The following is a 21,989-nucleotide window of genomic DNA, read 5'->3' on the forward strand; positions in this document are numbered from 1 at the left end:
GGGCTGGTCTTCCTCGGCTGCCAAGTTGCCCTCTTTCCGAGGGGACTGAATGTCACCTCCTTGACCACAGCTTACCATGCAATGGTCTTCGTCATGCCCAGTCAAGAGGAGCCAATCTCTCCAGCATGCAAGGGCATCGGATGGCTTGGGTTTAATTTTAGGCATCTTTCCCAAGCGTTCTTCTTGGTGCCTCCACATGTGGGCCACAATCACAGACTAATCCGGTGTCAAAACTTACTTGACTTTTTAAATAAGTCCCATGGTTATGGTGGCACCGAATGCAAAACTGGGGGAATATTTCAGGTCAAAGGGCCAGGTCCCCGTCGGTGGAAAGCACTGAGCTAAATAAGCACAGTGACGTTTGAACTGGCAGCACAGCCAGTGAGAGGCAAAGGCTCATAGTTCCATGTACGATGTTGGGGGCGTGGAGGGAAGTTGGCTGAATTTTATGGGATTTTAGCCAGAAGAGGCTGAGGGTCTTCGCACAGGGTCTTCCCGGTTGGCTTTGGGGGCGAGGGCAGCTTTGGGCAGGAAGATAGCTCATGGCTGGTCCCAGCGGCCATGGGACAGTGGGGTAGAGGGAAGCCCAGCCTTGGCCAGGATGCCAGGGAAAGCATCATCCAAACCCTGGAGCTTCCCACAAGCGTCGGCTCAGGAGCGTTTATCTCCAGGAAGGAGAAGGAAGAAGTTGAGTCAAAGCTCCAAGGGGTGCGTAACGCAGCATGACCAAGAAACCCAGCTGGCCCAAGGTGGCAAGGCTGGGGTCCTGCTCACCTGTGGCATGACGTGGGGAAAAAGAGTAAACTGGAGCGCATGCCTTCGGGATGTGGATACCGTGTACACTGCACGAACCTGAAAATCAGTTGTAGATTGGAATATAACTCAATGTAAACACTTGATAAGTCAAATGATGCAATGTTAGATCCACTTCTCAAAGCAACCAAAATAATCTTTTGATTTTTAGATTTGTAAGAAATACCTCTGTCAGTGTGATGAGAATATTACTAAAAGGATTGGGTTTTATCTTTATATAGCCCTTTGCTGGGAGGAAGATTAAAGGTGCCTAAAAGTGCCTAAAATTATAAATATAACACTTTCTTTTTTCCCTTCTCCTTGGTGGATCCTTGAAACACCTGGGAGTTTTAAGAATTTTGCTGTTGTTAGATGTGTGTGTGTGTGGGGGGGGTCCCTCCTTTTTTCCTTTTCCTTCTCCTGCAGTCTCCATCACATGTCCCCAGTGAAAATATCAGTGACTGTGATAGAGAGATAAGGTGGCGTAGTAGAAAGTTGGGGCATTACTTTTGAGTTCCTCTGTTGAAATTTTCCTGTCTTTGGGTGGATGGCAGATGAAAATTCACAGTATTTTAACAAGGCATTGGTGGCATCACCTCGCCTTTCCCTAGCAGGTATATAAGAAGTACTCAGCATCTAAGTCGGTAGCGTGAGGCTGCACTAGTTCAGTGTTGTATGAAAACCTCAGTGGGTGCGTGCCAGCAACTGTGGCCTCCTGATTTCTGTGTAAGCAAGAAATTATCTCTGAGGCAAGCTGCAGGCAGGGTTTTATTGAGGCTGTGACATGGTGCTGGGGAGTGCAGTCGCCTTGGCTGCAGGATCAGAGTCCCGGAGTGCTGGGCGTTGCGTGCACAGCCCTGCCTGTGAAAGGAAGGAGGACGGGTTTGAGCCCATGGGGATGGATCCTGCATACATCCTCTGTGAAGTGCTCTTTTCAAATTAACAGTCGTTTGCTTTTTCCCGTGGAAAACACCCCCAGAAGTTGGCCTTGGAGAGTGCTGCGGCAGAGGTCAGCTTGTCTGTCCTTCAGCACGCTCCTCCACCAGCGCGGTTTGGCAAGGCCACCGGTCCAAGAGGTGAGCGTGCCGGGGGGGCTGCAGCCTTGGGTCTCATCATTGCACACCTCTTACCTGGAAGATGCTTTTCACCCTGTGTGGGTGGCAGAGGAAAGCAAAGGGGCCAGAAGAAAGACCAGCCCACAGTGGGTGATGCCCCTCGATCGCGTCCTGAAAGCACCCACAGGGCTCACGCGCCTCTTGTTTCTGAACTGGGATTTCCGGGGATTTCGGGTTTTTCTTTGGAAAGGCCACCAGTGTAGAGCAGCGTCTTGGTTGGGCGTTCGAGCACAGTCAGCCCGCGAAGAGAAAAGCCGTGCGGGGAAAGCCAGCAAGGCATAGCTGGCGCGGGGACGCCTCGGCAGAGGATCGCCTTGAGGAGCAGGGCACGCTTTGCCGTCGAGAGGGGGAATTTCCCTCCCCCATGCGGATGGTTGGCACAAGGAGCCCGCAGCTCGCTGGTGTGTTTATTCTCCAGCGGTAGGTTTGGGGGCTGTTGTTTTCGTTTCCCATTGAAGCACAGCTCCGCGCATCGGATTTTAATCTTACTTCTCCAATGAGAAGGCTCCGTGGCGCTGCCGTCAGCTAATTACAACCATTAAATTTGTTCCACATTTAGAAATCATCTCTCGAACATAAACAGGGGGCAGTGGAAAATGCAGGCTGCCTTCCCCCTGTGCACGGGGACCAGGAGACTGAAATTCGACTTGAACAACATGTAAAACAAGGGAATTGGATGCGCACCTGTGTGAAGAGAAATGTTTGGGTTAGGATCCAAACAGGATTTATCTGCCAAAAAGGAGAAGCAAAATTGATTGAAAACCGTAATTGCTTTACAAGTTGCCATAATAAATTATGTATTAATGTAAATTATTTCACGGGAAAGGAACATAGAGGAAACTTGAGCAGAAGGATCATGCATTATGTATAAAAAAGAACTGTAAAAATATTATAGCAGCACATTTGTGTCGCTGTAGTTAAAAGTTGTGTCAGCGTTTTCATTTTACACCCTTCTCGGTGGTTATGAGCATGGTCATTAAAATTTACTCTGTGTCACCAGAGGAGCACAGCAGTCGTTTAAAAAGCCCATGGCCACCCCGAAGCTGCAAGGTTCCTGGCGTGGCCGTGCACTGCTCCTGCAACACCTGGAGCTCAGCATTTGGAAGCCTGGCTGAGATGCTCCGAGGATGGTCCCTGTTCTCCACGGGGCTGTGCAAAGCTCTCGGGGATGCTTGGAGGATGACGCCCAGCTCCTTGATTTTGGGATGTGACTTCAGCCCGCGAGTGCCTCGTGCCCTGGATCACTGGGCTTCTTTGGTGCTGTGGAGGTTGCACAGGAGAACAGATGGATGCTGTTAAGGGGTCACGTTCACTCTTCAAAGTCAGTGTCTTGGTTTTGCCCGAAAGGAAATTTAGGAACAGCCAGTGGTGCCAACCGTGTTTGAGCATGCTGCCGACGATCCCAGGGTGGGTTGGGCTGTGCTCACATGCAGGTGGCTTCTGGCTTGTCTCTGAAAATTGGAGAGAGGGGGGAAATAAACCAGGTGAGGATGGCCTGGCAGCCAGGGGCCAGGACACGCTGGGGCTTGCTGGGGCGTGTTGCTGCTTGCCCAGCCCAGCGAGTCCTGCCGGTGCATGCTGGTGTGGCATTAGCCTTGCACGGAGAGCAGATGCTGTGGCTTGCAGTGACAGCTGCTCTTCCCACACCCCCAGTGCTCCGGCTGTTTGACACCCAATATCTCCCCCCTGGAGCACCCCTGGCGGGGCTGCATCCTGTCATCCCAGGGACAAGGCTCTGCCACCGAACTGTCCCAGAGCCAGGGTGGTGGGATGGCGTGCAGGCTGGAGCGGTGATGTGGGAGCTGGGGCTCAGACTGACCTTTCCAGGGCTGAAATCGGAGCTAACTATCGCAGCCTTGCTTTGGAAAGCAGAAATAGTTTGGGTTTGGGTCCCCTGAGGCTGGGTAGCTTGGGAGCCCGCAGCTGTAACTTGAATGTAATGTTGCTTTCTGCCTGTCTGAATTTCTTACTGCTTTGTGCGTGGTTTGCAAGAGGGTTCAGGCTCCTGCTGCCATGGCCAGAGAGGGCAGGACGAGAAATTCAGTCCTCCCCAGGCTGCTGATAACAACCCCCTGTGTCTTGGGAGCTGGAAAGCTATTTCACAACCAAAGAGATGCCAGAAAATTCACTTTGTGTTGCCTCACCCTGGAAATACAGATTTGCAGATTGAAACATCTCAAGAGAAATTTGCTGGACGTGCTCATCAAGTGACTTGAAGTGTTTGTATTTGCAGTTTTAAGTTAAAATCGAAAAAAAAGGTGCTATTTCATCCAAGAATGCTAACAGCCAAGAAAGGCCCTTTTAACCAGGAGAAGAGCCCCTCGTGCCACACTTACATCGTGCTCTGGTTGGAAATGTTCTGGGTTTTTTCCAATAGGCAAAGGAGAGTTCTCCAGCAAAGCAGCTCACTTGCAAGCTGAGGGTTTCTCGTGGTGGGTTTTATCCTGGAACAAATTGATGCCTCAGGGTAAACCAGGCTGAGGTTTATAATTTAAGAGAATTAATACATGCTTAAGTGCAGCAGTATTAATGGCTCCACTGCAATTATCATTATCAGCACGCTCAGGATGTGAATCTTAGCCCTAAAAAACTGAACAGAAAACCAGCCGCTTTTCCTCAATAAGGCTTTCCTGAGTTCTTTACTTCCACCCTCAGCCCTTAGTCTACCCCATTTCCAGGTTGTTTAGGGGCGAACAGTTTTCTGTTTGCGCTGAAAAAAACATTTTCTGGGTCACCCGGTGTTTTGGGACCCATCAGTGGTGCTCGGGGAGCGGGGGGGACAAGCTGTGCCAGGGTCCCCTCCCTGCCCTGCCAGCAAATCAGCTCCCGCGGGGCCAGGGGAGAAGCAAATAACCCCAAGCTAGCGCTGGGGATAACGGCGTAATTACCGTTTGCTTTGCAAGGTTTGGAAGATTTATAGCTGTTTGTGCCAAAGCAGGGGTGAAAGAGGAAGGTGTCCCGTATCCTCCTCACCAAGGCCTTTTGTACAGCGTGACGTCTCCGGCCAGAGGATCGTGGCAGCTTGCCATGAAAAATCGGCTTCTATTTCTGTTTCTTTTGTCTGCTGACCTGACCCAAGAAATCTCTCTGCTGGCAGGAGAATACAGAGGGAAAATAATAAAGATCTAAACATAGATGTAGTTGTTTAGCACAGATTTCTCCCTTTTCATTGTGTTTATTAAAATGAGGGCAGCAACAGTTAAAATGCCGTGCGGTTATTGAGGGCAGAGCCAGGCTGTTTGTGGCTGGAGCTGTTACGGTGGCAGGGAGAAATGGGAAAACTGGCCAAGAGTGGTGTAAGGGGCCCCAAATCTGACCTCCTGACTTGAAACCGAGCCTTGTTCGGAAGCGTTCTGCACCGTTGCATCTTCCCTCTCAGGTTGGTACCTACAGCTTGTGGGCTGGGTACCGCTTTCGATTCATCCTTCAGTTGCCAGAGTGGAAAAACCCCAAACCCCCTCCGAAATATCGCAAGATTTAGATACGATCATACGAAACTTCGCAGCGACGGTTAGCTAGCACGGTTTGCCTTTGTTTGCAGCAGCAGCCGACGACAAAAACAGTCACCGGAGAAAGTCTGTTGGGTGATTACTTTTTTCCATTGCAGCAGCCGATGGGGTTGTCCTACCATGGTTTTCCTGTTGAGCGTCAGCGGCGTGTCTGCAGAGAGCCCCGCTCGCCTGCACCAGGGAGCCAGACCTTGATGATGCTTTGCTTTTTTTCTGTTCTGGTCAGCAAGACCATGTGTGGGAATGAGATCATCGCCCTTAATCCTCTTTTGACACGGTCATCAGTGGGATTTCTGAACCCAGCTGTAGCCGGGTTTGCAGGCTTCCTATGCGGAGCTGCCCGTAGCCACGTGGCTTCTGGAGGTGCAAGTTTCTCAGAGCTTTACCCAGTCACTGCAAAACCCGTCTGATAAATAGTGTCTTTATGCTGGCCCCAAAACCCTGCAGCAGGTCTCCACCACCTTTTGCTGTGCTGCGCTGGAAGACTGTCAATGCAAGCCAAATTTGCAGGAGGAACAAACTCTGGTGTAAACAAGCTGAATGAAACAGGGAGAAAATGTTAAAAAAAGTGTGTGGGTTTTTTTGGTTTGTTTGTTGTTTGTTTTTTTTACAAAAGTGAACCTGTGAAGTGATTTATCCCTTTAAATAAATGCTTCAGCATTAGGTTTGTTATAGAAATGCGGACAGCTGGCTGTGCTGGGTACTCCTGGGATTTTCATGGCAGCCCCGAGGAGACGCTAAGCCCGGGTTGCCCAGGTTTCTGCAGCACCTTCCTGCTCCGTGTGGGTAACCGGGCAGGGGGCCCCTGGGCCAGAGCACCCGGGTGCCCAGCTTGGGGAGCTGGAGGGGAGACGGCTGATGAGCCTCACAACAGGAGCCTACGAACAGCGTCTTGCAAAGAACTGCTGGAGGTTTATTGTGCATTTGTGACAGCATCAGCCATCTCACAGCTAATTATGTGCCCCCGCTTTTGTTATCTTTGGGTTGGTGTGGGAGGGGTGCTCAGAGCCTCGGTGGGGATAAGTGGGTTTCATTGGAGCAACACTTTAGCAGCGGCTGAGAGCGGGACAACCCAACGGGTATCAGGATGGCTTTTGGTTTCCCGTAGGCTTTGATGACTTTTTTGGGGAAATTGTTGGGATTTCTGTGCTACCACAGGCAGGCAGCTGGGTGCCCAGGGAGCACTCCCCTTTCTGTTAGGACCATCCCAACCGCTCTCTCATCTCCTGTCTGGGGTTTTGTCTCCTGAGGTCTATCTCACCCCAGTGCTGCTACACCGTTGTGCTCTTCACTTCCAGTTTTTGTGCATCTCTTAGGCAATTACTGATTGTGGAGCCCAGGACCAGCCGCATGGATCTGAGACATGACTTAGCACAGAGATGAGGCAATGGCCGCACCATTTTATGCTGCTGAATCTCACTTAGCCAGTGCGATCCGGATATGCAAAGGCATGTTTTTGCCTTCTTCTAGCAGTTCTGTTCCTGCTGCAATTGTAATTTTGTCTCTCTCTCCGTGTACACCGCAGCAGCCGCTCTGTTGGCAGTTCGGAAAGCTATATTCCAAGAGTTAATTAATTTGTACTGGAATACATCCCATATGCTACTCTTTTTGTTTATGGACATAGAAAGCGAATCGCAGAATTAATTAATGCTAATGCCTGTGCATGTGTGTTGTTTTTTGGGTGTTTTTTTTCTTCTTTCTGAACCAGAAAATGACAGATGGAGAGATCTCAGCAGGAAATGTCCACTCCAGCTCGAGCAGCCGGGCGCCAGCATCTGGGACTGCTTGTCGGACAAGGGCGAGGAGGGCTCGCGCTGGCCGAGGGAGACGGCTAGCACCTGCTCTGTCACCAACCTGATCAAAGACCTCAGCCTCAGCGACCCCCACAGCAACCCCTCAGCCCCCCCCAGCAAGCGCCAGTGCCGCTCGCTCTCGTTTTCCGATGAAATGTCCAGCTGCGGGACCTCGTGGAGACCCTTAGGCTCGAAGGTTTGGACCCCGGTGGAGAAACGGCGGTGTTATAGTGGGGGGAGCGTGCAACGCTATTCCAACGGCTTTGCCACCATGCAGAGGAGTTCGAGCTTCAGCCTGCCATCACGGTCCAACCCCCTCTCCTGCGAGCATCCCGCCCTCAGCAACCGGCTGGGGTGCCAGCCGAGGAAACCGGCCACCGGCGGGCACGGAGGAGAGCGGGTGGACATGCAGAGGTCCCTCTCCTGCTCGCACGACCGCTTCTCCTCCTCGGAGTACTGCCCGCCCTCGGCAAGCAGCACGCCCGCCTCCACGCCGGAGCTGGGGCGACGGGCCGGCGGGCTCTCCCGAAGCCGCTCGCAGCCCTGCGTCCTGAACGACAAAAAGGTCGGGGTGAAGCGGCGGAGACCGGAGGAGGTTCAGGAGCAGAGGCCCTCGCTGGATCTCGCCAAGATGACCCAGGTAAGTTGCGGCGGGGCCAGCCCCGCGAGGGCCCTGCAGGCGCGGCTCGGCAGTGAGGTGGTGGTGTTCTCTGTGCTTCGCTAAAAACCCTTCGGCATCCTCCCGAGGCGGGTCTGCGGCACGCAGAGTGACACGGCTGTTACGGGGAGGTGCATCCTTCTGCGTGAGCAGAATGCCCATTCCCCTCCAAATGGATTTCTTTACTAAATTCCCACGTTTCTGTTCTGCGGTGATTTTTGCGCGCCAAGTTCCACCATGTCATCGGTTCCTCCTGGCACGCTTTTCCAGCAGAAATACGTTTTGCGGGGGTTTTTTTGAGCTCATTTCTGAGCTCAGGAGAGGAGCCCCTGCCCTGCTGAAGTCAGCACCCCGAGGCACCTAGCCCTGGCTTCGTCAGGGGTTGAATTCGTACCACCATGGGCTTTACTTGCTCTTAGCATCTGTAATTTTCCACTCTGGAGACGTTACCGTGTTTCATTTTCAGTTGCAAACACAGAGCACAACCTCCCTCTTCAGCCTGCCACACGAAGCCAGGTAACAGATTTGGGATGTAGATCGGGGAGGATTTTGCTCCCAAGTCCTCTCGCGGCAGGACCGGGTGACTGGGCGTTAATGAGAGCCAAAGCGAGAGGCTGCGTGAGCAGCGTTCCCGTTTCTCACTCCTAACATTTCTTTTTCTGCAGTTTCATGAGTCAGCATTTCCCACATCGATAATGTATAGCCGTCAAGTCAATGACACCACCAGCTCTGTGTGGGATGGAGATAACGGGGTACCTGAAGGCTCCCGCTGTGGGAGCGGGGGGGGTTTGCCCTGGGCACCTCCTGGGGTGGGCTGTCACCTTCTGCTGGCCAGAGATCTTCCCCTGTGGTTTCAGTTTGATGCCGTCGGCTGGTGTGCGGTGCTGCGGCGCTTCATCCCGTGTCGGGAGCATCTGTCCTGATTTTCCTTGTACAGCTGCGGCCAGCGAGTCCGCCCGGTGCAAGGCAGCCCCTTGCTCACAGGGAAACTGCTGGCAGCTATTCATCAGCGGGGTGGAGAAACAGCCGTGGGGGTTCTCCCCTTGGGGTGGCATCCGACACTGTACATGTGTTTTCCCCACTTACAAGAACATGATATTTTATGGCGTTTCATGCTTGGCAGCACAGGGGGTGTTTGAAGGCGTGTGGTGGAGTTGGAGGAAGAGTTTAGCTTTTCCTTCTCCAGAGGAGCTTGGAGGGTAAAAAGGATGAGGAAATCACATATTTGGGTGATAGCAGGGGAAAAATACGAGGGTTGGAGGGTCGCTCTCGTCTTTTGATAAACCACACCAGCAGCATCTAGTACACTAAGCTTTTTTATTAGCTAATGAGCTGGATGGGCAGTAAAACCAACTTATGCGTGTTATATTTCGGTGGCCACAGGTTGGATTAGCACAGTTGCCCCCTCCTGATCCTCTCCCTACTCATTGCTTGACCTGTACCTGTGATGCAGGGTGTCCCGCCAGCCCACGTGGGAGTTTCCCAGCAAACCAAAGCCTGCAAAAGACCCAGATTGCCTCAAAACCAGAAAACAAAGTGGTTCCTCGCTTCAAAACCAGCATGTTAAAACTGCCTTTGCCGCCGCACGCTGACAAACACAGCTTTCTCGAGTCTCCGTTAATAACCCACTGGTGTGGGAGGAGGTCCACAGCTGTGGGCAAAGGGCTGACCAGGCTGAAAGCCCACGGTGTGGAGCAGCCAGGGAAAGAGGGGGAAGGATGCGGCCCCAAGCTCGCGTGCCGGGGCTGGGAAATGGGCTGCTCCTCTTTCTGCGTGCCTGCAGCGGCCAGGGGAATGCTCATCCGCATTGCCTCTGACGGCGTGTGTGGGGTCTGCATTTGGAAATGCAAAGCGTGACTTGCGTTTATACTTCTCGGGGGGGTTTGCGTACGCATGCAGGCATGTGTGCCAAGGTTGATGAGGAGCCCTGCAAAGGGCCGTGTCTGCGTGTCACTGGGTCTCGTTGCATCAGGGCAATTCGGCATAGAGACGTGGCAGTAGCACGCGCGGTTGCGTGGGCACGCAGCTAACAAAACCCAAGGCGATACCCGTGCATGCGGAGCCGGTTGTGCCCGTGCCAGCAGGTACCTTGGTTTGGTTGCCCACTGGGGTGTCTGCCTGCTGTGGCCAGTGGTTTGGTCTTGCAAGGCTGGACATTCCCATCGTATCCCTCTGGACAAGCTGCTCAGCACCTCAGGAGTGATTATCAAGACCTTTTGGGATGAGTCAAAAACATGGAGTGCATTGCGAGGTATGACACACGCGTGCCCCGCCTGCATCTGCTGGAGTTCTCGCTGCGGAACAAAGGGAAGAGATCAAAGGGATGGGACTGGTTTCGTTCGCCTGGCGGTTCTGAGAGCCTGCGCAATGGTCACCGTCTCCGAGCGGTGCTCGCGCCGTGGCAAGATGAGCGTTTCAGAAGCTCTGGGAGGGCAGAGCAGAAGTCATCTGCTCTTCTTTGCTCATACTTCATGCTGGGCCGGCTCGCCGGGGCACCAAGGGGGAGCATGGAGGAGCGGGGAGCGATCTCCTCGAGGGAACAGCCATGGCAGGCTCCGAGGCTTTGATCCCTCATTAAAAGAATTAATGAGTTTATCCTTGCAAATGCCAATGAGGCCTTTTTTTTTTTTTTTTTTTTTTTTTTTGCCTTTTTTTGTTTCCAAAGGCTCCTTGTGATTTTCTGCTCTTTAATTGCCAGCCTTTGCCAATGAAGGGCATGGAGGTGGTGGGGCAGGTAGGGCAGACCCCCAGATGGACCCCGCTGGCGGGGATGCAGCCCCAGCCCAGCACTGAGCAGATGGGACATTGTGTCCAGCTGTTTTCCTGCCAGTGCTCCACTCTGCAGGCTTTGGGGAATAAAAGGCTTGTGCCAGGGCTTGGGAAGCCTCCTTTTGTAGCTGTTCTTCCAGCCTTGCGAGCCCATGGGTGCTCCTTCCCGGCTCCCTTGGTGCCCACTGGGAGTTCAGCACCTGCTGTAGCTCATCTCAAGCCCTTCCAGGTCCCTGCCAAGGTCTGTGCGAGGCTTCACAGGCACAGCATGGCTGCATGCTTGGCTTGGTCCCTGCTCTGAGGAAGTGAACCACAGGCTGGGATCGCATCCTGCACCTCTGAGCCCACCTCTGTGGGTTGGCCTTGGCCCCAGCAAAGCACAGAGTCCAGACAAGGGCAGCCCTGACCGCCAAGTCCCTACCCGGCTGCTGCGTTGGACGGCTCTCCATCCCATGGCCACACAACGGGGACCCTGGTCAGGATAGGAGTGCCCCCAGCACGGGTAAGGATGCGGCTAAAGGATTTAACAAATCTCAGCATCTGGCTGTCAGACGTGTGTGTCGGACTTGTGTATTAGGAGCTAATACATGGGTAAAGAAAGACTGACACGAACCCGTCTAAGACCCAGGTTTAGGAGGATAAAGGCACAGCGAGACCTGGCAGATTGCCCTCCTGGAGCATCCTCAGGGAGCACTGCAGGCTTGGATCCTGCCGGGAAACCGCTCTGCACCACCGTAAGCTGGGTCACTGGCTCCCACAGACCGTGTGCTCCCAATGGGTTCTTGATTTCTGTCCCTGCAAGGGCTAGACCCTCCCTCAGCAGCCTCGAGGTGTCACCTCTTCTGCAAATCCCTAACCATTTGCAAGCCTTTCTTAAATCCCACATGCCAGGTTCGTCTGAAATAAGCTTCATGATTTTCAGCCGCCAGTGGAAACGTGGAAGTGAAGCAGCAAATGGAAACGGGCTGAGAAGCGGGGACGGCGCGAACAAATGCTCGCGGTTACGAAATAACCAGGGTGCTAAAAGCCGCGGCATGTCCCCGGAGCAGCTGTGTTTGGTAATCGAATTTCAGGAGAAGGGCTGTGGGCTGTGTGGCAGGAGCTGTTTGGCAGGAGAGAGGTGCAGGACCTCTCCCCACAGCACTCCTGGTGCTGCCTGGGGTCTGTGCAGGAGGTCACCGGCTCCGGGAAGGCTGCCTGCAGGTGCTTTCTCTGCTGGTGTAGAAGGTTCATGCAGTGGATAGGGAAAGGAGAGTGTCCGGGCTCTGGTTTCCGCCTTTTGGGAAGAGAAGGTCTGAAGGGTGGTACAAAGCCAGGATGGTGGGCGAGGAGCCACAGACAGTGCAGTTCTCGGCTCCCTCAGTCCTTCCCCACCTCACATCCCTGCCCTGTGTGGGACAGGGGACGCGATGGGGAGGCAGCAGGACCTGGAGGCTTGAAGCAGAGCTCATGGATGGGCTGGCCCAGTGTTTCCCAGCATCTCCCGCCTTCAGCTGCTCCAGTGAGGCTCCTGGAGGACAGGGATGGACACCTTCACCCAGAGACGCAAGACACACACATAAGCATTTCCTTTGCAGTAGATGTGCCTGAAATTGCTGGCTTACAACGGCAGAGGTAACTAATTTCGTTATCCCAGCAGGCCCAACTGAGCGCTTCAGCAGTTAGGTTTAGCCTATCCCATAAGCTTTGCAAAACTCAGCTGTATCAGATGGCAAAGCTGACCAAAATATTCCACCGTGGGGGGTTCTTGGTGGCCCTGCCCACAGGGTACCAGAGACTGGCACCAGCACCAGCACCCCCGGCACAGCTCCCACCGTCCTTGCTCTCCGAGGATGCTGTGAGGCAAAGCCAGCTTCTCCATCACATCAGACCGGGGGGAGGGTTTGTCAGCTGGGAAACAAAGGCCTTGGCTGAGGAGATCCCAGGGGGTCAGAGGAGCTTCCCTTTCCCTCCGGTGGATGCCGAGCCCAGGTACACATTTATAATTTGGATAGCCATGGCCCTGGCATGGGCGGGTGGCCCAAGGATGACAAAAATCTAATCATTTGTATGGCTGTAAGCAGCTTCCGTATTCCTGGAAAACCTTCATCTTGAGGAACAGTTGTGTTTTCTTTGGCTGCTGTCCTCCACATCAAAAAATCCTCCCAAAGCGAGAAAGCAACACCTGAGCAGCCTGTGTTACCCTCAGGTTTAGACGAGAATAGTTGTCGGGGTGGTTCATCCTCTGCAAGGACTGGTACCGTACAGCAAGGGTCCCAGAGCCCTGTGCTGTGACACACAAGCACTGCGGGGATGGGAAAGGGATTGCTGGGTGCAGCACCTCCCCCAGCGCGGGTGGCAGCCAGGGTGATGGGCACCCCCTCTCCCATCCCTGCTTGCCCACTGGTCCAGGCTGGGTGGCCGAGGCTGCTGCCGAACGCCCGGCAGTTGCTAGCACCGCCGCCGCCGCCAAGGATCCACAACTGGGATCCAGCCCAAGGCATGTCCTGTGGAGCATCCCTGGTCTCCTGGGAGGAAACCCAGCCGGGTCCCACAGCAGGGACGCGCTGCCGGGCTTGGGGCGGCAGGGCTGGAGCAGGGGGGGAGGAAAGCGAAGCCAGGAGCCGTGCAAGGGCCAGGGCTGGCTGAGCTATTCGGTTATGAAAAGCAGCGCTGGCAGGCTGCTCGCCGCGTGGGAGGACTGGCACAGAGGGACGAGCAGGATTAGGCAAGTTCTGGTGAGCATTCTTGCCTTTGGTGGGGCGGGCTTTCGGGGCGTGGGGCACGGTCAGAGCCCTCCCCGGCACGGGAATGCCGTGGAGACCAACTAATTCCTGGTGGGCAGTTAGGAGGTGGGGGATAAGTGTGCTTGAGAAAACCCTGCACGTTTGTGTCTTCCCCCAGGCTGCTTTTAGTGCCTCTCTAGGAACGAGACTGGAAAGTCAGGTGATTTCAGATGGAGGCTGAAATAATGGCAAAGTGTCCGTGTGGCTGCACATGTCCCCTGCGCTGGCTTTACACGGGGTATGAACGGCTGCGTGCGGGGGTCTTCGTGATCCAAAGCAAAGGAAACCCAGTGTCCAAACTGGGCTTTCCAGTAGACCTCAGAGCCTTCACTTTGCAGATGGGGAAACTGAGGCACGAAGCACACTGTGAGTCCCCGGGGGCTAACAGCAGAGCTGGGGACCGGGCTCGGGGTGCTGGGTGCTGAGCAGCATCTGACTCCGGCAGCGGATTGGTTAATTTTTTTGCTTTGCTGGTAACCACATGTGTTTATAGGCCTGAAACCCAGTACCATAATCAAAATAAAAATAATTTGACCTGAAAGAAATGTTTTCTTCATACCAGGAGGGATATTTAGGCCAGGCAGGAGGGGAGGGAGCCACTCCTGGAAGCAATTACATGGCCACATGACTGGGCTAATTAAGAAAGAGACCTAAATGTTAAAAGTTCTGCTGGGAGGGAAAATACTTGGGAAAACATTGCCTTTAATTCCTCAAAATCCTGGTTTTGTCTTTTCTCTCTGCGATTCCCATAGCTTGGAAAGGGGAGGTGAGCCCGTATCACTCCCCTTCTTATTTACTGATACAGCACTGAAGCGGAGAGGCTTCAGCTTTGGGCAGAAACCAAACCATGAACACAGTTATTGTTGAAATAGCAACAGTTTTTAAAAGCCACAGCACCATGAGAATCCTTCTGCTCTTCCTAAGGACACACCAACGCTCCGCTTTGTGCCATTTTGCCTTTGAACTGGCAGTAAACCCAGTGGGTCATACTCAAGCGAGTGGGTGACGATGATGTGTCATTTCATCATCCCCAGCATCCCGAGGCAGGTGAGGTGCAAAGCAGCCGGTTTCTAATTCCTCACCCCGAGCAAGGAGGGTTTGGGTACCGGGGGAGCTGCCTGGCATCTCTGACCACCCTTGCGCCCTGTAAGCCGAGGACATCACCATCCTCCTGTTTCAGTGCACGGCTTGGGCGTGCTTTCCAGCGTCAGCTTTTGTAACCCCTTTCCACATGAGACAGCAGCCCAGGGAGGACAACATCCAAGCCCCGACATCCCAGCAGTTCTGACAGCCTGTTAATTAATCTCCTTGCTCTCCTTCCTCGGCGCAGTGCTTTCGGTCTCGCGGCTCGGGGGACCGTGCCTGTACCGGCAGGTTGTGATTAGAAATGGTGGGGATCCGATTTTTCCATTAATTGGGAGGTTTCTCAAAAAGCTGCTTTTCTTTTTCTGGTGTGGTTGCACCTAAAAAATCTGGGAGATGAGCCGTGTTGCAAGGGTGACGGGAGGTGGCTTGGGCCCCAGCTGTCCTCCCAGCTGGGCTGGTTTCGGCAGGAATGGGTGGCTTCACCCTTTTCAAGGCACTAGGAGAGTCTGGCTGGATGTATTAGGTGAGAAAAACGGATTTTCTCAACAAAACAAGAGTCTGCCAGAGATGCTGTGTGTTGAAAAGACACCTGCTTGGTTTTCCTCTCCCATGGTCTGGTGCAACTCTTCTCCAAAGGGCACCTTGCTGTGTGTTGAGCTGGGCACTTGCCATCTCCCACCTCTGTGTCCACCGCTTTCTGGCATCTCTGTGGCAGCGTTTCCCGCAGGATTTGGGGTGGTGTGTGCCGAGATGCCTCGCGGCAGTATGAACGCTGGGTTTGGTGGCTTGTCTGAGTCATCTACGGGAAGCCGAGCCATGGGCCAGCCCTGGTGCTGGCGTGCGTGTGCTGGCTGAGCAGATTGCTTTCCTTCACACAGCTCTCTGGGGAGCCGCGAGGGAGACAGAAGATGTCTGTCACACCAGCGACAGCCGCCCTGAAAGAATTTGCAGTCATCCCTGGCAATGGCGAAACGAGCCCTCGCTATCTCTTGCCCCTTCTGTTTCCTGCCTCGTAAAATTATGATATGGTTGTTATTGGGAGGTTTTCGTTTGTCTTAACACATTTCCAAACACAGCTCTCCTTTAAACAGTTGTTTGTTTTTTTAAAAAATGAATCATTTATATATATACACATATATAAAAAAAATATTATCTATCTATGTGTGTGCTTGGCCCCAGCCGTGTTCCCTGCAGCTCTAACCCCAAGCCAGGTTAGCCCTGGAGGATGGTCCTGTTGTGCTTGGAAGTGCAAGTTGCTGTGGAAAGGCAGGCACAAACGTCCTCGTGGCACGTAACCCCTCGCACCGCTGGCAGTGATCGTCAGACGTGATGAGAGATGTTGGTTCCTGCTAGTTTGTAGGGTGCTGGTGCCCTGCCAGGATCCGTGCACCGGCAATAAATGAAGACTCGGAGGTGGCGCCTGAGCCCCATTTCTGATGGCTCCACAAGGGTTTGGCTTCTGTGTGAGCCTCCAAAGCACCTGCAGTTCAAAGAGCTACTACTGTGAAACTGATGTCTTCCCCTCCTGACTTTTTTTCTGACATCCATTTACTTTCCTGCAAGAGTTGTACCATGAGCACCGAGGAGTCCCAGGCAGCTGGCAAACTGCTTCTCCGTGAAGCAACTTATTATGTAGTATGGCAGATGCTATATGGGACAGAGAGTAGTTGCTATAGAACAAATAAGACAATTAAAATACAATATGCCCTTGCGTCTCCCTGGTGTTATGGAGGGGTTAAGAATTCACCATATATATATATATATAAAAATATAATTGGGTTTTACTCGCAGTTTTGCTCTTGTCTTTGGAGTTCTGTAGCTGCCGCAACGGCAGTGGTGATGTTTAGTGAGTTTCCATAAATGCAGAAGAAAAAGCTGTTATTATGACCCACCAACGGGAATCCCTCCGGTGCTGCAGAGCCCCAGGAAGATGCTGGAGAGACAAATCCTAGAAATCATGGAGATATATTAATAAATAATATATAAGTATATATATATAAAATATAATATATAAGAGTTCACCACAGGTTCCTGTGGCTAAGGATTCACCCTAAATAGCTATCTGCCCTGCGGGTGGGCTGTGAAGGATGGACGAGAGGGTACTGGCAGCAGTGGCCACCAGCCTGGTGGGGAGGTGGTGGGGATGAAGCGCTGGGTGTGCTTGGTAAGGAGCAGTATAGAGAAGACTTTGTGCCTGAGAGACGCCTGTTACGGGAAGGGTGCTGAGATGCTGGTGCCGGGTACAAGGGGACCATTCACGTTGCTCGCTGGCTGCCGTGGTCAGACAGCACCATTCATGGGGTGACTTCACCGTCCCCTGAGGAGCACGTGCCTTTGCAGGATGGAGTCATCTGCACACCAGGAATCACAAGAGCATCCTCCTGAAGTGGGGATGTGTGTGGTTCTTGCATTCCTCAGGATTAAAATCAGCTTCACCCTGGGCTGCGAGATCCGAAGGAGCAGCGGGTGTTAATGCTCTGGGTGGCTGGGAGCTGTGCTGTCCCCTGCCTTGTTTTCCCTTCCAAACTAAGGAATAATGGCAGTTTCCTTGAGGATCCATGCACAAAGGAGCTCGCACGCTCCCAGAGCTGAAGTGAGCAGCCCACCAGCTTGGAAATGGTTCAGGCTGGTCTTGATGCTGAAGTGGGGAGAAGTTTCAAACTGCAGGATGGGAGAAGTGACCTCTCCTCTCCAGCCAGCCAGCTCTTTCCTTGAAGGGTAAAATTCTCTACGTTTTCATGGAGGAAGATTTTTCTGTTTAAGTTTTGGCAGCTTTCAGGCTTGCTGGCCAGGGCAGGAGGGGTGGCAGTGATCTCAGTCGGCGTCAGCACCCACTCGAGCTGGTGGCAAATATTGCCAAAAGGTAGAGACAGGCAAAAAAACTGGAGGGTTTAAATTCCAGACGTATCCCGGGAAATAGTTTGCTATTGATGTAACTTCTGAGACAGATTCCAGCTTCCAAACCCCAGTGTTTTTAAAATAAACATGAACGAGAGCCTGCAAAGGTCAGTTTGTGGCTCGGTGGGAAAAAGCCTTCAGTTCAGGATCAAAAGCAAATGCCTTGGTTCGGGGGGCACGGAGGACCTCGGAGGCCAGCTGGTGTTAACTTTGGTCAGGCTATTACACATGCCACCATCGTTATTCATTGCCCTGGTATTTTTTTATTTAAAACCACAAGTGATTGAAAAACATTCGGGTCAGTATGGGAAATTAGGTTCACAATGATGTTTACTCCCGGCATGAAGCGTTAAGGGGGTTTGTCCCCTCCCTGCTCCTTTGACAAACCGTTCTCCGTATTCATCGAAGTGTAGCAAACCTCGTCTCGCTGGTGTCCACTGAGGAGACCAAGAGGTGTCCCACTGGCAGGAGCTCATGCTGCTGACACCCTCCTGCTTGTGGCGCCCAGGGTGATGCTGGCACGCTGTGAGGAACTTCACCCCTGAAATATTTCCCTTCCTTTTGGAGATGTTTGGCATTACTTTCTCCCTATGCTGCACTAAAAGGAAAAGCTTTTGTTGGGGATCATAGACTGGCTCGGTCTGAAAGCTTTATCAGGCCCATGTGCATATACGTTTTAATGTATAGAGGGCACCGTGTTAAGAGGAATGGATGCTTTTGAAGTTACGGCACTGGATTAGGCCTCGTATGTGTCAGCTCCATTCCTGCCTCCTCTGCAAATGTCCTTCAGGCAGGTTTCCCCGCCTCAGTTCCCAAATGGAAAAATGAAGGCAATGCATGTTTTCACCTACCCCTGTCCATAGGTTCCTGAGGCCGTGCCTGCTTGGGTGGGATGTGACATGGGTGCTGCCACAGCAATAAACCCCTGCTCTTAGGTCCTGGGTCACATCGCTGCCAGGAGTAGCGTGCAGAAAAGATCCGTCTCCCTATACAGGGCTGATTGATCTGTTAGTGCAGCTCTGGAGTGACCGTTTCATGCAAGGTACCTTGGCATAGTCAGAGGATGCCCGTAGGAGGTGATTGATTGCAGCAGGCTCTGTTTTAGTTACCTGACAGCGCTTTTAATAGCAGTAACGTGTAACGCAATGACATCCATTGTTTCGATTTTACAGTCAAAACGGTCCCATCTGCCCCAGTTACAAATTTCTGACTCGCCAAACACAATGGGCTGAAAATAAATTCAGCCGTGAAAGCAGAAACGGGCCGCATCCAGGGATGTGAGCGATCCTGCCACGAAGTCACTTTTCCAGCATGGGCTGAGACTTGTGCAGGTGGGTGGGCTCCTCCGGCAGCATCCTTTGCCTGTGCAAGGGGGGTCCAAGTGCCGAAAGGCCCCGTGGTACCCAGGGACTGTGGCCTTCCATCCCCTGCTCCCAGCTCCATCCCCTGCTCCCGCCTCCATCCCACCATGGAGTCCGGGGATGCAGGGTTGGGGGTGTTCCACCCTTGTTCACACTCACATGGGAGGACAGGGCTGGAAACACAAACAAAGCTCAGTAGTGTCTGTCCCAAACATGGACAAAATCCAATTGTATCCCAAAGATGCGCATCTGATTCACCACGTGCTGTTTAACCCTCTGATCCCTGGGCTCGTACGCTACGTGGACCCAAAGGACAGCACTTACGAAGCAGAGGTTTATCCATGAATGATTTGAAAAGTGGCTCAAAAGTGGCGGCCAAGAGCTGTTGTTCATACTGTTTTTAAAAAAACCACCCAAACCCCAGCACTCCAGGAGATTTCCAGGCTTGCTGCCCCCTCCCACAGTTCAGGTGGATGCAGTGATGGCAGGATTTGCAGACGATGGTCAGGTTTTTCTCCCCTCCAAGGTGCTTCGTTGTTGGCATCTTCTGCCAGAGGATTTCAGAAGCATTTGAAAGATGGAGCAGGGTGCAGATTTTGGCTCGGTGGCTACACCCAGCACCGCGGTGGGAATGGCTCCTTTAGGCATAGGGAAATGTGGCCGTGGCCTCCTGGGCAGCTGGTGCTTTTGTAGAAAATATTTTGTCCATGCAAAATTTTACTAGTGATGATCAGAACAGTTCCTTGGGAATCTCTTGCCTTGCAAAACTCCCAAAGCATTTCAGGAAGTGATGCTAAATAACCCAGGAGGGCAGGTCACCTTTCTTTTCAAGAGAAAGATGTTCAGGCTTAGCTCGAAATGGAGACTGTGGGAAAAGTGGTGTGTATTTCAAGTCCGCATTTAATGTGCAAGAGGCCACGATGCTGGGTGCGACAGTGGGTGCAGGTACCCCAGGAGCAGTTACAGGTAGATGACTCCAGATTACTTGCTCCCCTTGCATTTTTAATCCAACCCAACAATGGTTTGATGCCTGGGGAAAAGCAGACTACTACTATCACCTTAAATTAGTCACTGTGTGCTAAGCCTGCTCGGTGTCTGTTGTGGGAGGCAAGATGCTGGCACAGGGAGCTATTCGGGATTAGGTGCACCCTCGCACCTCCTGCCTCATGTTTGGTGTACACACCACAGCACCACCTTTTTATAAATTCTGGATTTATGGTCATCCACGATAGGATTTTATGCCTTTACTTGCTGATAGTTTCTTTAATGGCACTGCTGAAAAGATGAGATGCTCCATGCCTGCAGCCATCCCAGTTCTGCATCACTGCGGTCCATCCCGCTCGGCACCTCCCCGGCGGGGGGGACGCAGTGTTACACCAAGAGAGGGGCATCGCCTGCTTGTCTCAAGCACTTTCAAACTTCTTTTTGATTTTAATCAAAGTGCTGGTGCAAAGAAGGGCTTCGTGTCACTGCCAGGGAGGTGACAGTGTCCCTGTGCTGGTGACAGGATTGGTGTGGGATGTATTGCCAGCCATCCGCTGGTGCTGCTACGGGAATGGTACCCGGCGGGGTCGGGTGGGAGTGTTCATCTGGAGTGGGTTTCCACCGACACGGGCTGATTCAGGGAGATGAGTTTCACAGAAAACATTTTATTAAAAGTATTGAGTGAGAATTTTTTTTTAAAGTTTGGTTTTAATTTCATTAAGGTCTTGCCTTATAATTTACGACGTGAAGTGAGACCACAATAGTGTAATAAAGATATTACTTCTATGCTGAACATGATGCAAATAGTATGAAAATGGAGTAGGGCCAATATTCTCAAAAAATGTGGTTTAAAAAAATAAATAAATATCCGTATTAGTGATGTTTCATCCTAACCTGGGGCAAGTCGAAATACCAGCATCTCCAAATTTCCCCAGAGACGAACCACTCCAAACCCTGGAGTTTTGCCCGCTCTGGGGATGAGACGGGTGCAGGCTCACTGTTGCTTATGCCAGAACCACTCCGCTTAAATCTGTGGCGTTGCAATGGCATCATCAGGAGAGCAGCCCTGCCCCGGTGCTGCTGTCTCCGTGGGGCTCGCAGCAGTGCTGAGCGTGTCGGTGTGAGTGCCCTGCGGGGCTCCAGGGATGCTCTGCCGCAGCCTCTGGGGATGAAGAGGAGAGGGCGGGGAGGCTGTGAAAGGCTGGGCACAGCAGGAATGGGCAACCTGGAAATAAATAAATACACAGTAGTTGCTCATGAAGTTGTGTAATGACCTGTCTGAGCAAATGGATTTCTCCAGCTCGTAGTGAAGGGTTCAGTGTCTGTTAGGGAAAATAATTGTTCTTTCTTAATTATTTCCTCCGGTTATCGTTGTGAATGGGAATGGGCCATCCCCACGTGTGGGATGCTGTGGGATGCTGCACATGAGTGGGACGGTCAAGCCCCAGAGAGCATCACTGGTCTCTGATTCCATGCACAGCTGTGCCTGCTGTATTTCTCCATGATTTCTGGGATTTGTCTCTCCAGCATCTCCCTGGGGCTCTGTAGCACTGGAGGGATTCCCGTTGGTGGGTCATATAACAGCTTTTTCTTCTGTGTTTATGGAAACTCACTAAACATCATCACTGCCATTGGGGCAGCAAGAGAACTCCAAAGACAAGAGCAAAACTGCAAGTAAAACCCAATTAACCCTGCGGGCTCCAAAGGCAGCATTAATACTAATGACTTAAAGCCTCCTTCTTGGTTTTTTTTTGGTTTGTTTGTTTAAGACTGCAATGTGAAGCAACTTGGTAGGATAATAGATATTTCCGAGTCTGGTTGTGAAAGCTGTTTTTCACACCAAACAAAATAAAAGCAGAATTATCTGCTAAAGCTTTCAGTGCACCATCTAAGCACTGGTGCCTGTTATTGCAAAATTAGGATTGGGGCTAGGTAAATGTTCTTCATTAGCAGATGAGAAGGGAAGAGCCAGGAAGGCAGACCCTGATAACAAGGGCAGCATCGTGGTACCCGCTGGGCGCAGCGCAGGGAGCCACCCCTCTGTACTGGGGATGCTGCTGCAGGCAGGCTATGCAGCACATCAGCCTGACGAAGGGTGCAGGAGTGCCTGCGAATTATTAGCGCCTCCACAGATAAAATTTCAAAAACACCAAGCAGCGGATGAGTTTGAGCTCTCTGACATGGCAACACCGCGTATAACCCAGCTCCGGCGCTGCACCAGGCACACGAGCTCCATTTGCATTTCATATACCCCATAAC

General features: G+C 52.4%; 1 protein-coding gene across 2 annotated transcripts in view; it reads left to right on the forward strand.

Moving 5' to 3' along the window:
• FAM53B (family with sequence similarity 53 member B) overlaps positions 1-21,989 on the forward strand; it is a 54,197-nt gene that overhangs the window by 23,367 nt on the left and 8,841 nt on the right. For both annotated transcript variants that reach the window (XM_055793769.1, XM_055793770.1), the window contains exon 4: positions 7,125-7,849. In XM_055793769.1, coding sequence (XP_055649744.1) covers positions 7,125-7,849 — 725 coding nt within the window. The remainder of the gene's footprint in view (positions 1-7,124; positions 7,850-21,989) is intronic.

Source organism: Falco peregrinus, chromosome 1 (genome assembly GCF_023634155.1).
Source record: "Falco peregrinus isolate bFalPer1 chromosome 1, bFalPer1.pri, whole genome shotgun sequence".
In the NCBI taxonomy this organism is placed as follows: domain Eukaryota; kingdom Metazoa; phylum Chordata; class Aves; order Falconiformes; family Falconidae; genus Falco; species Falco peregrinus.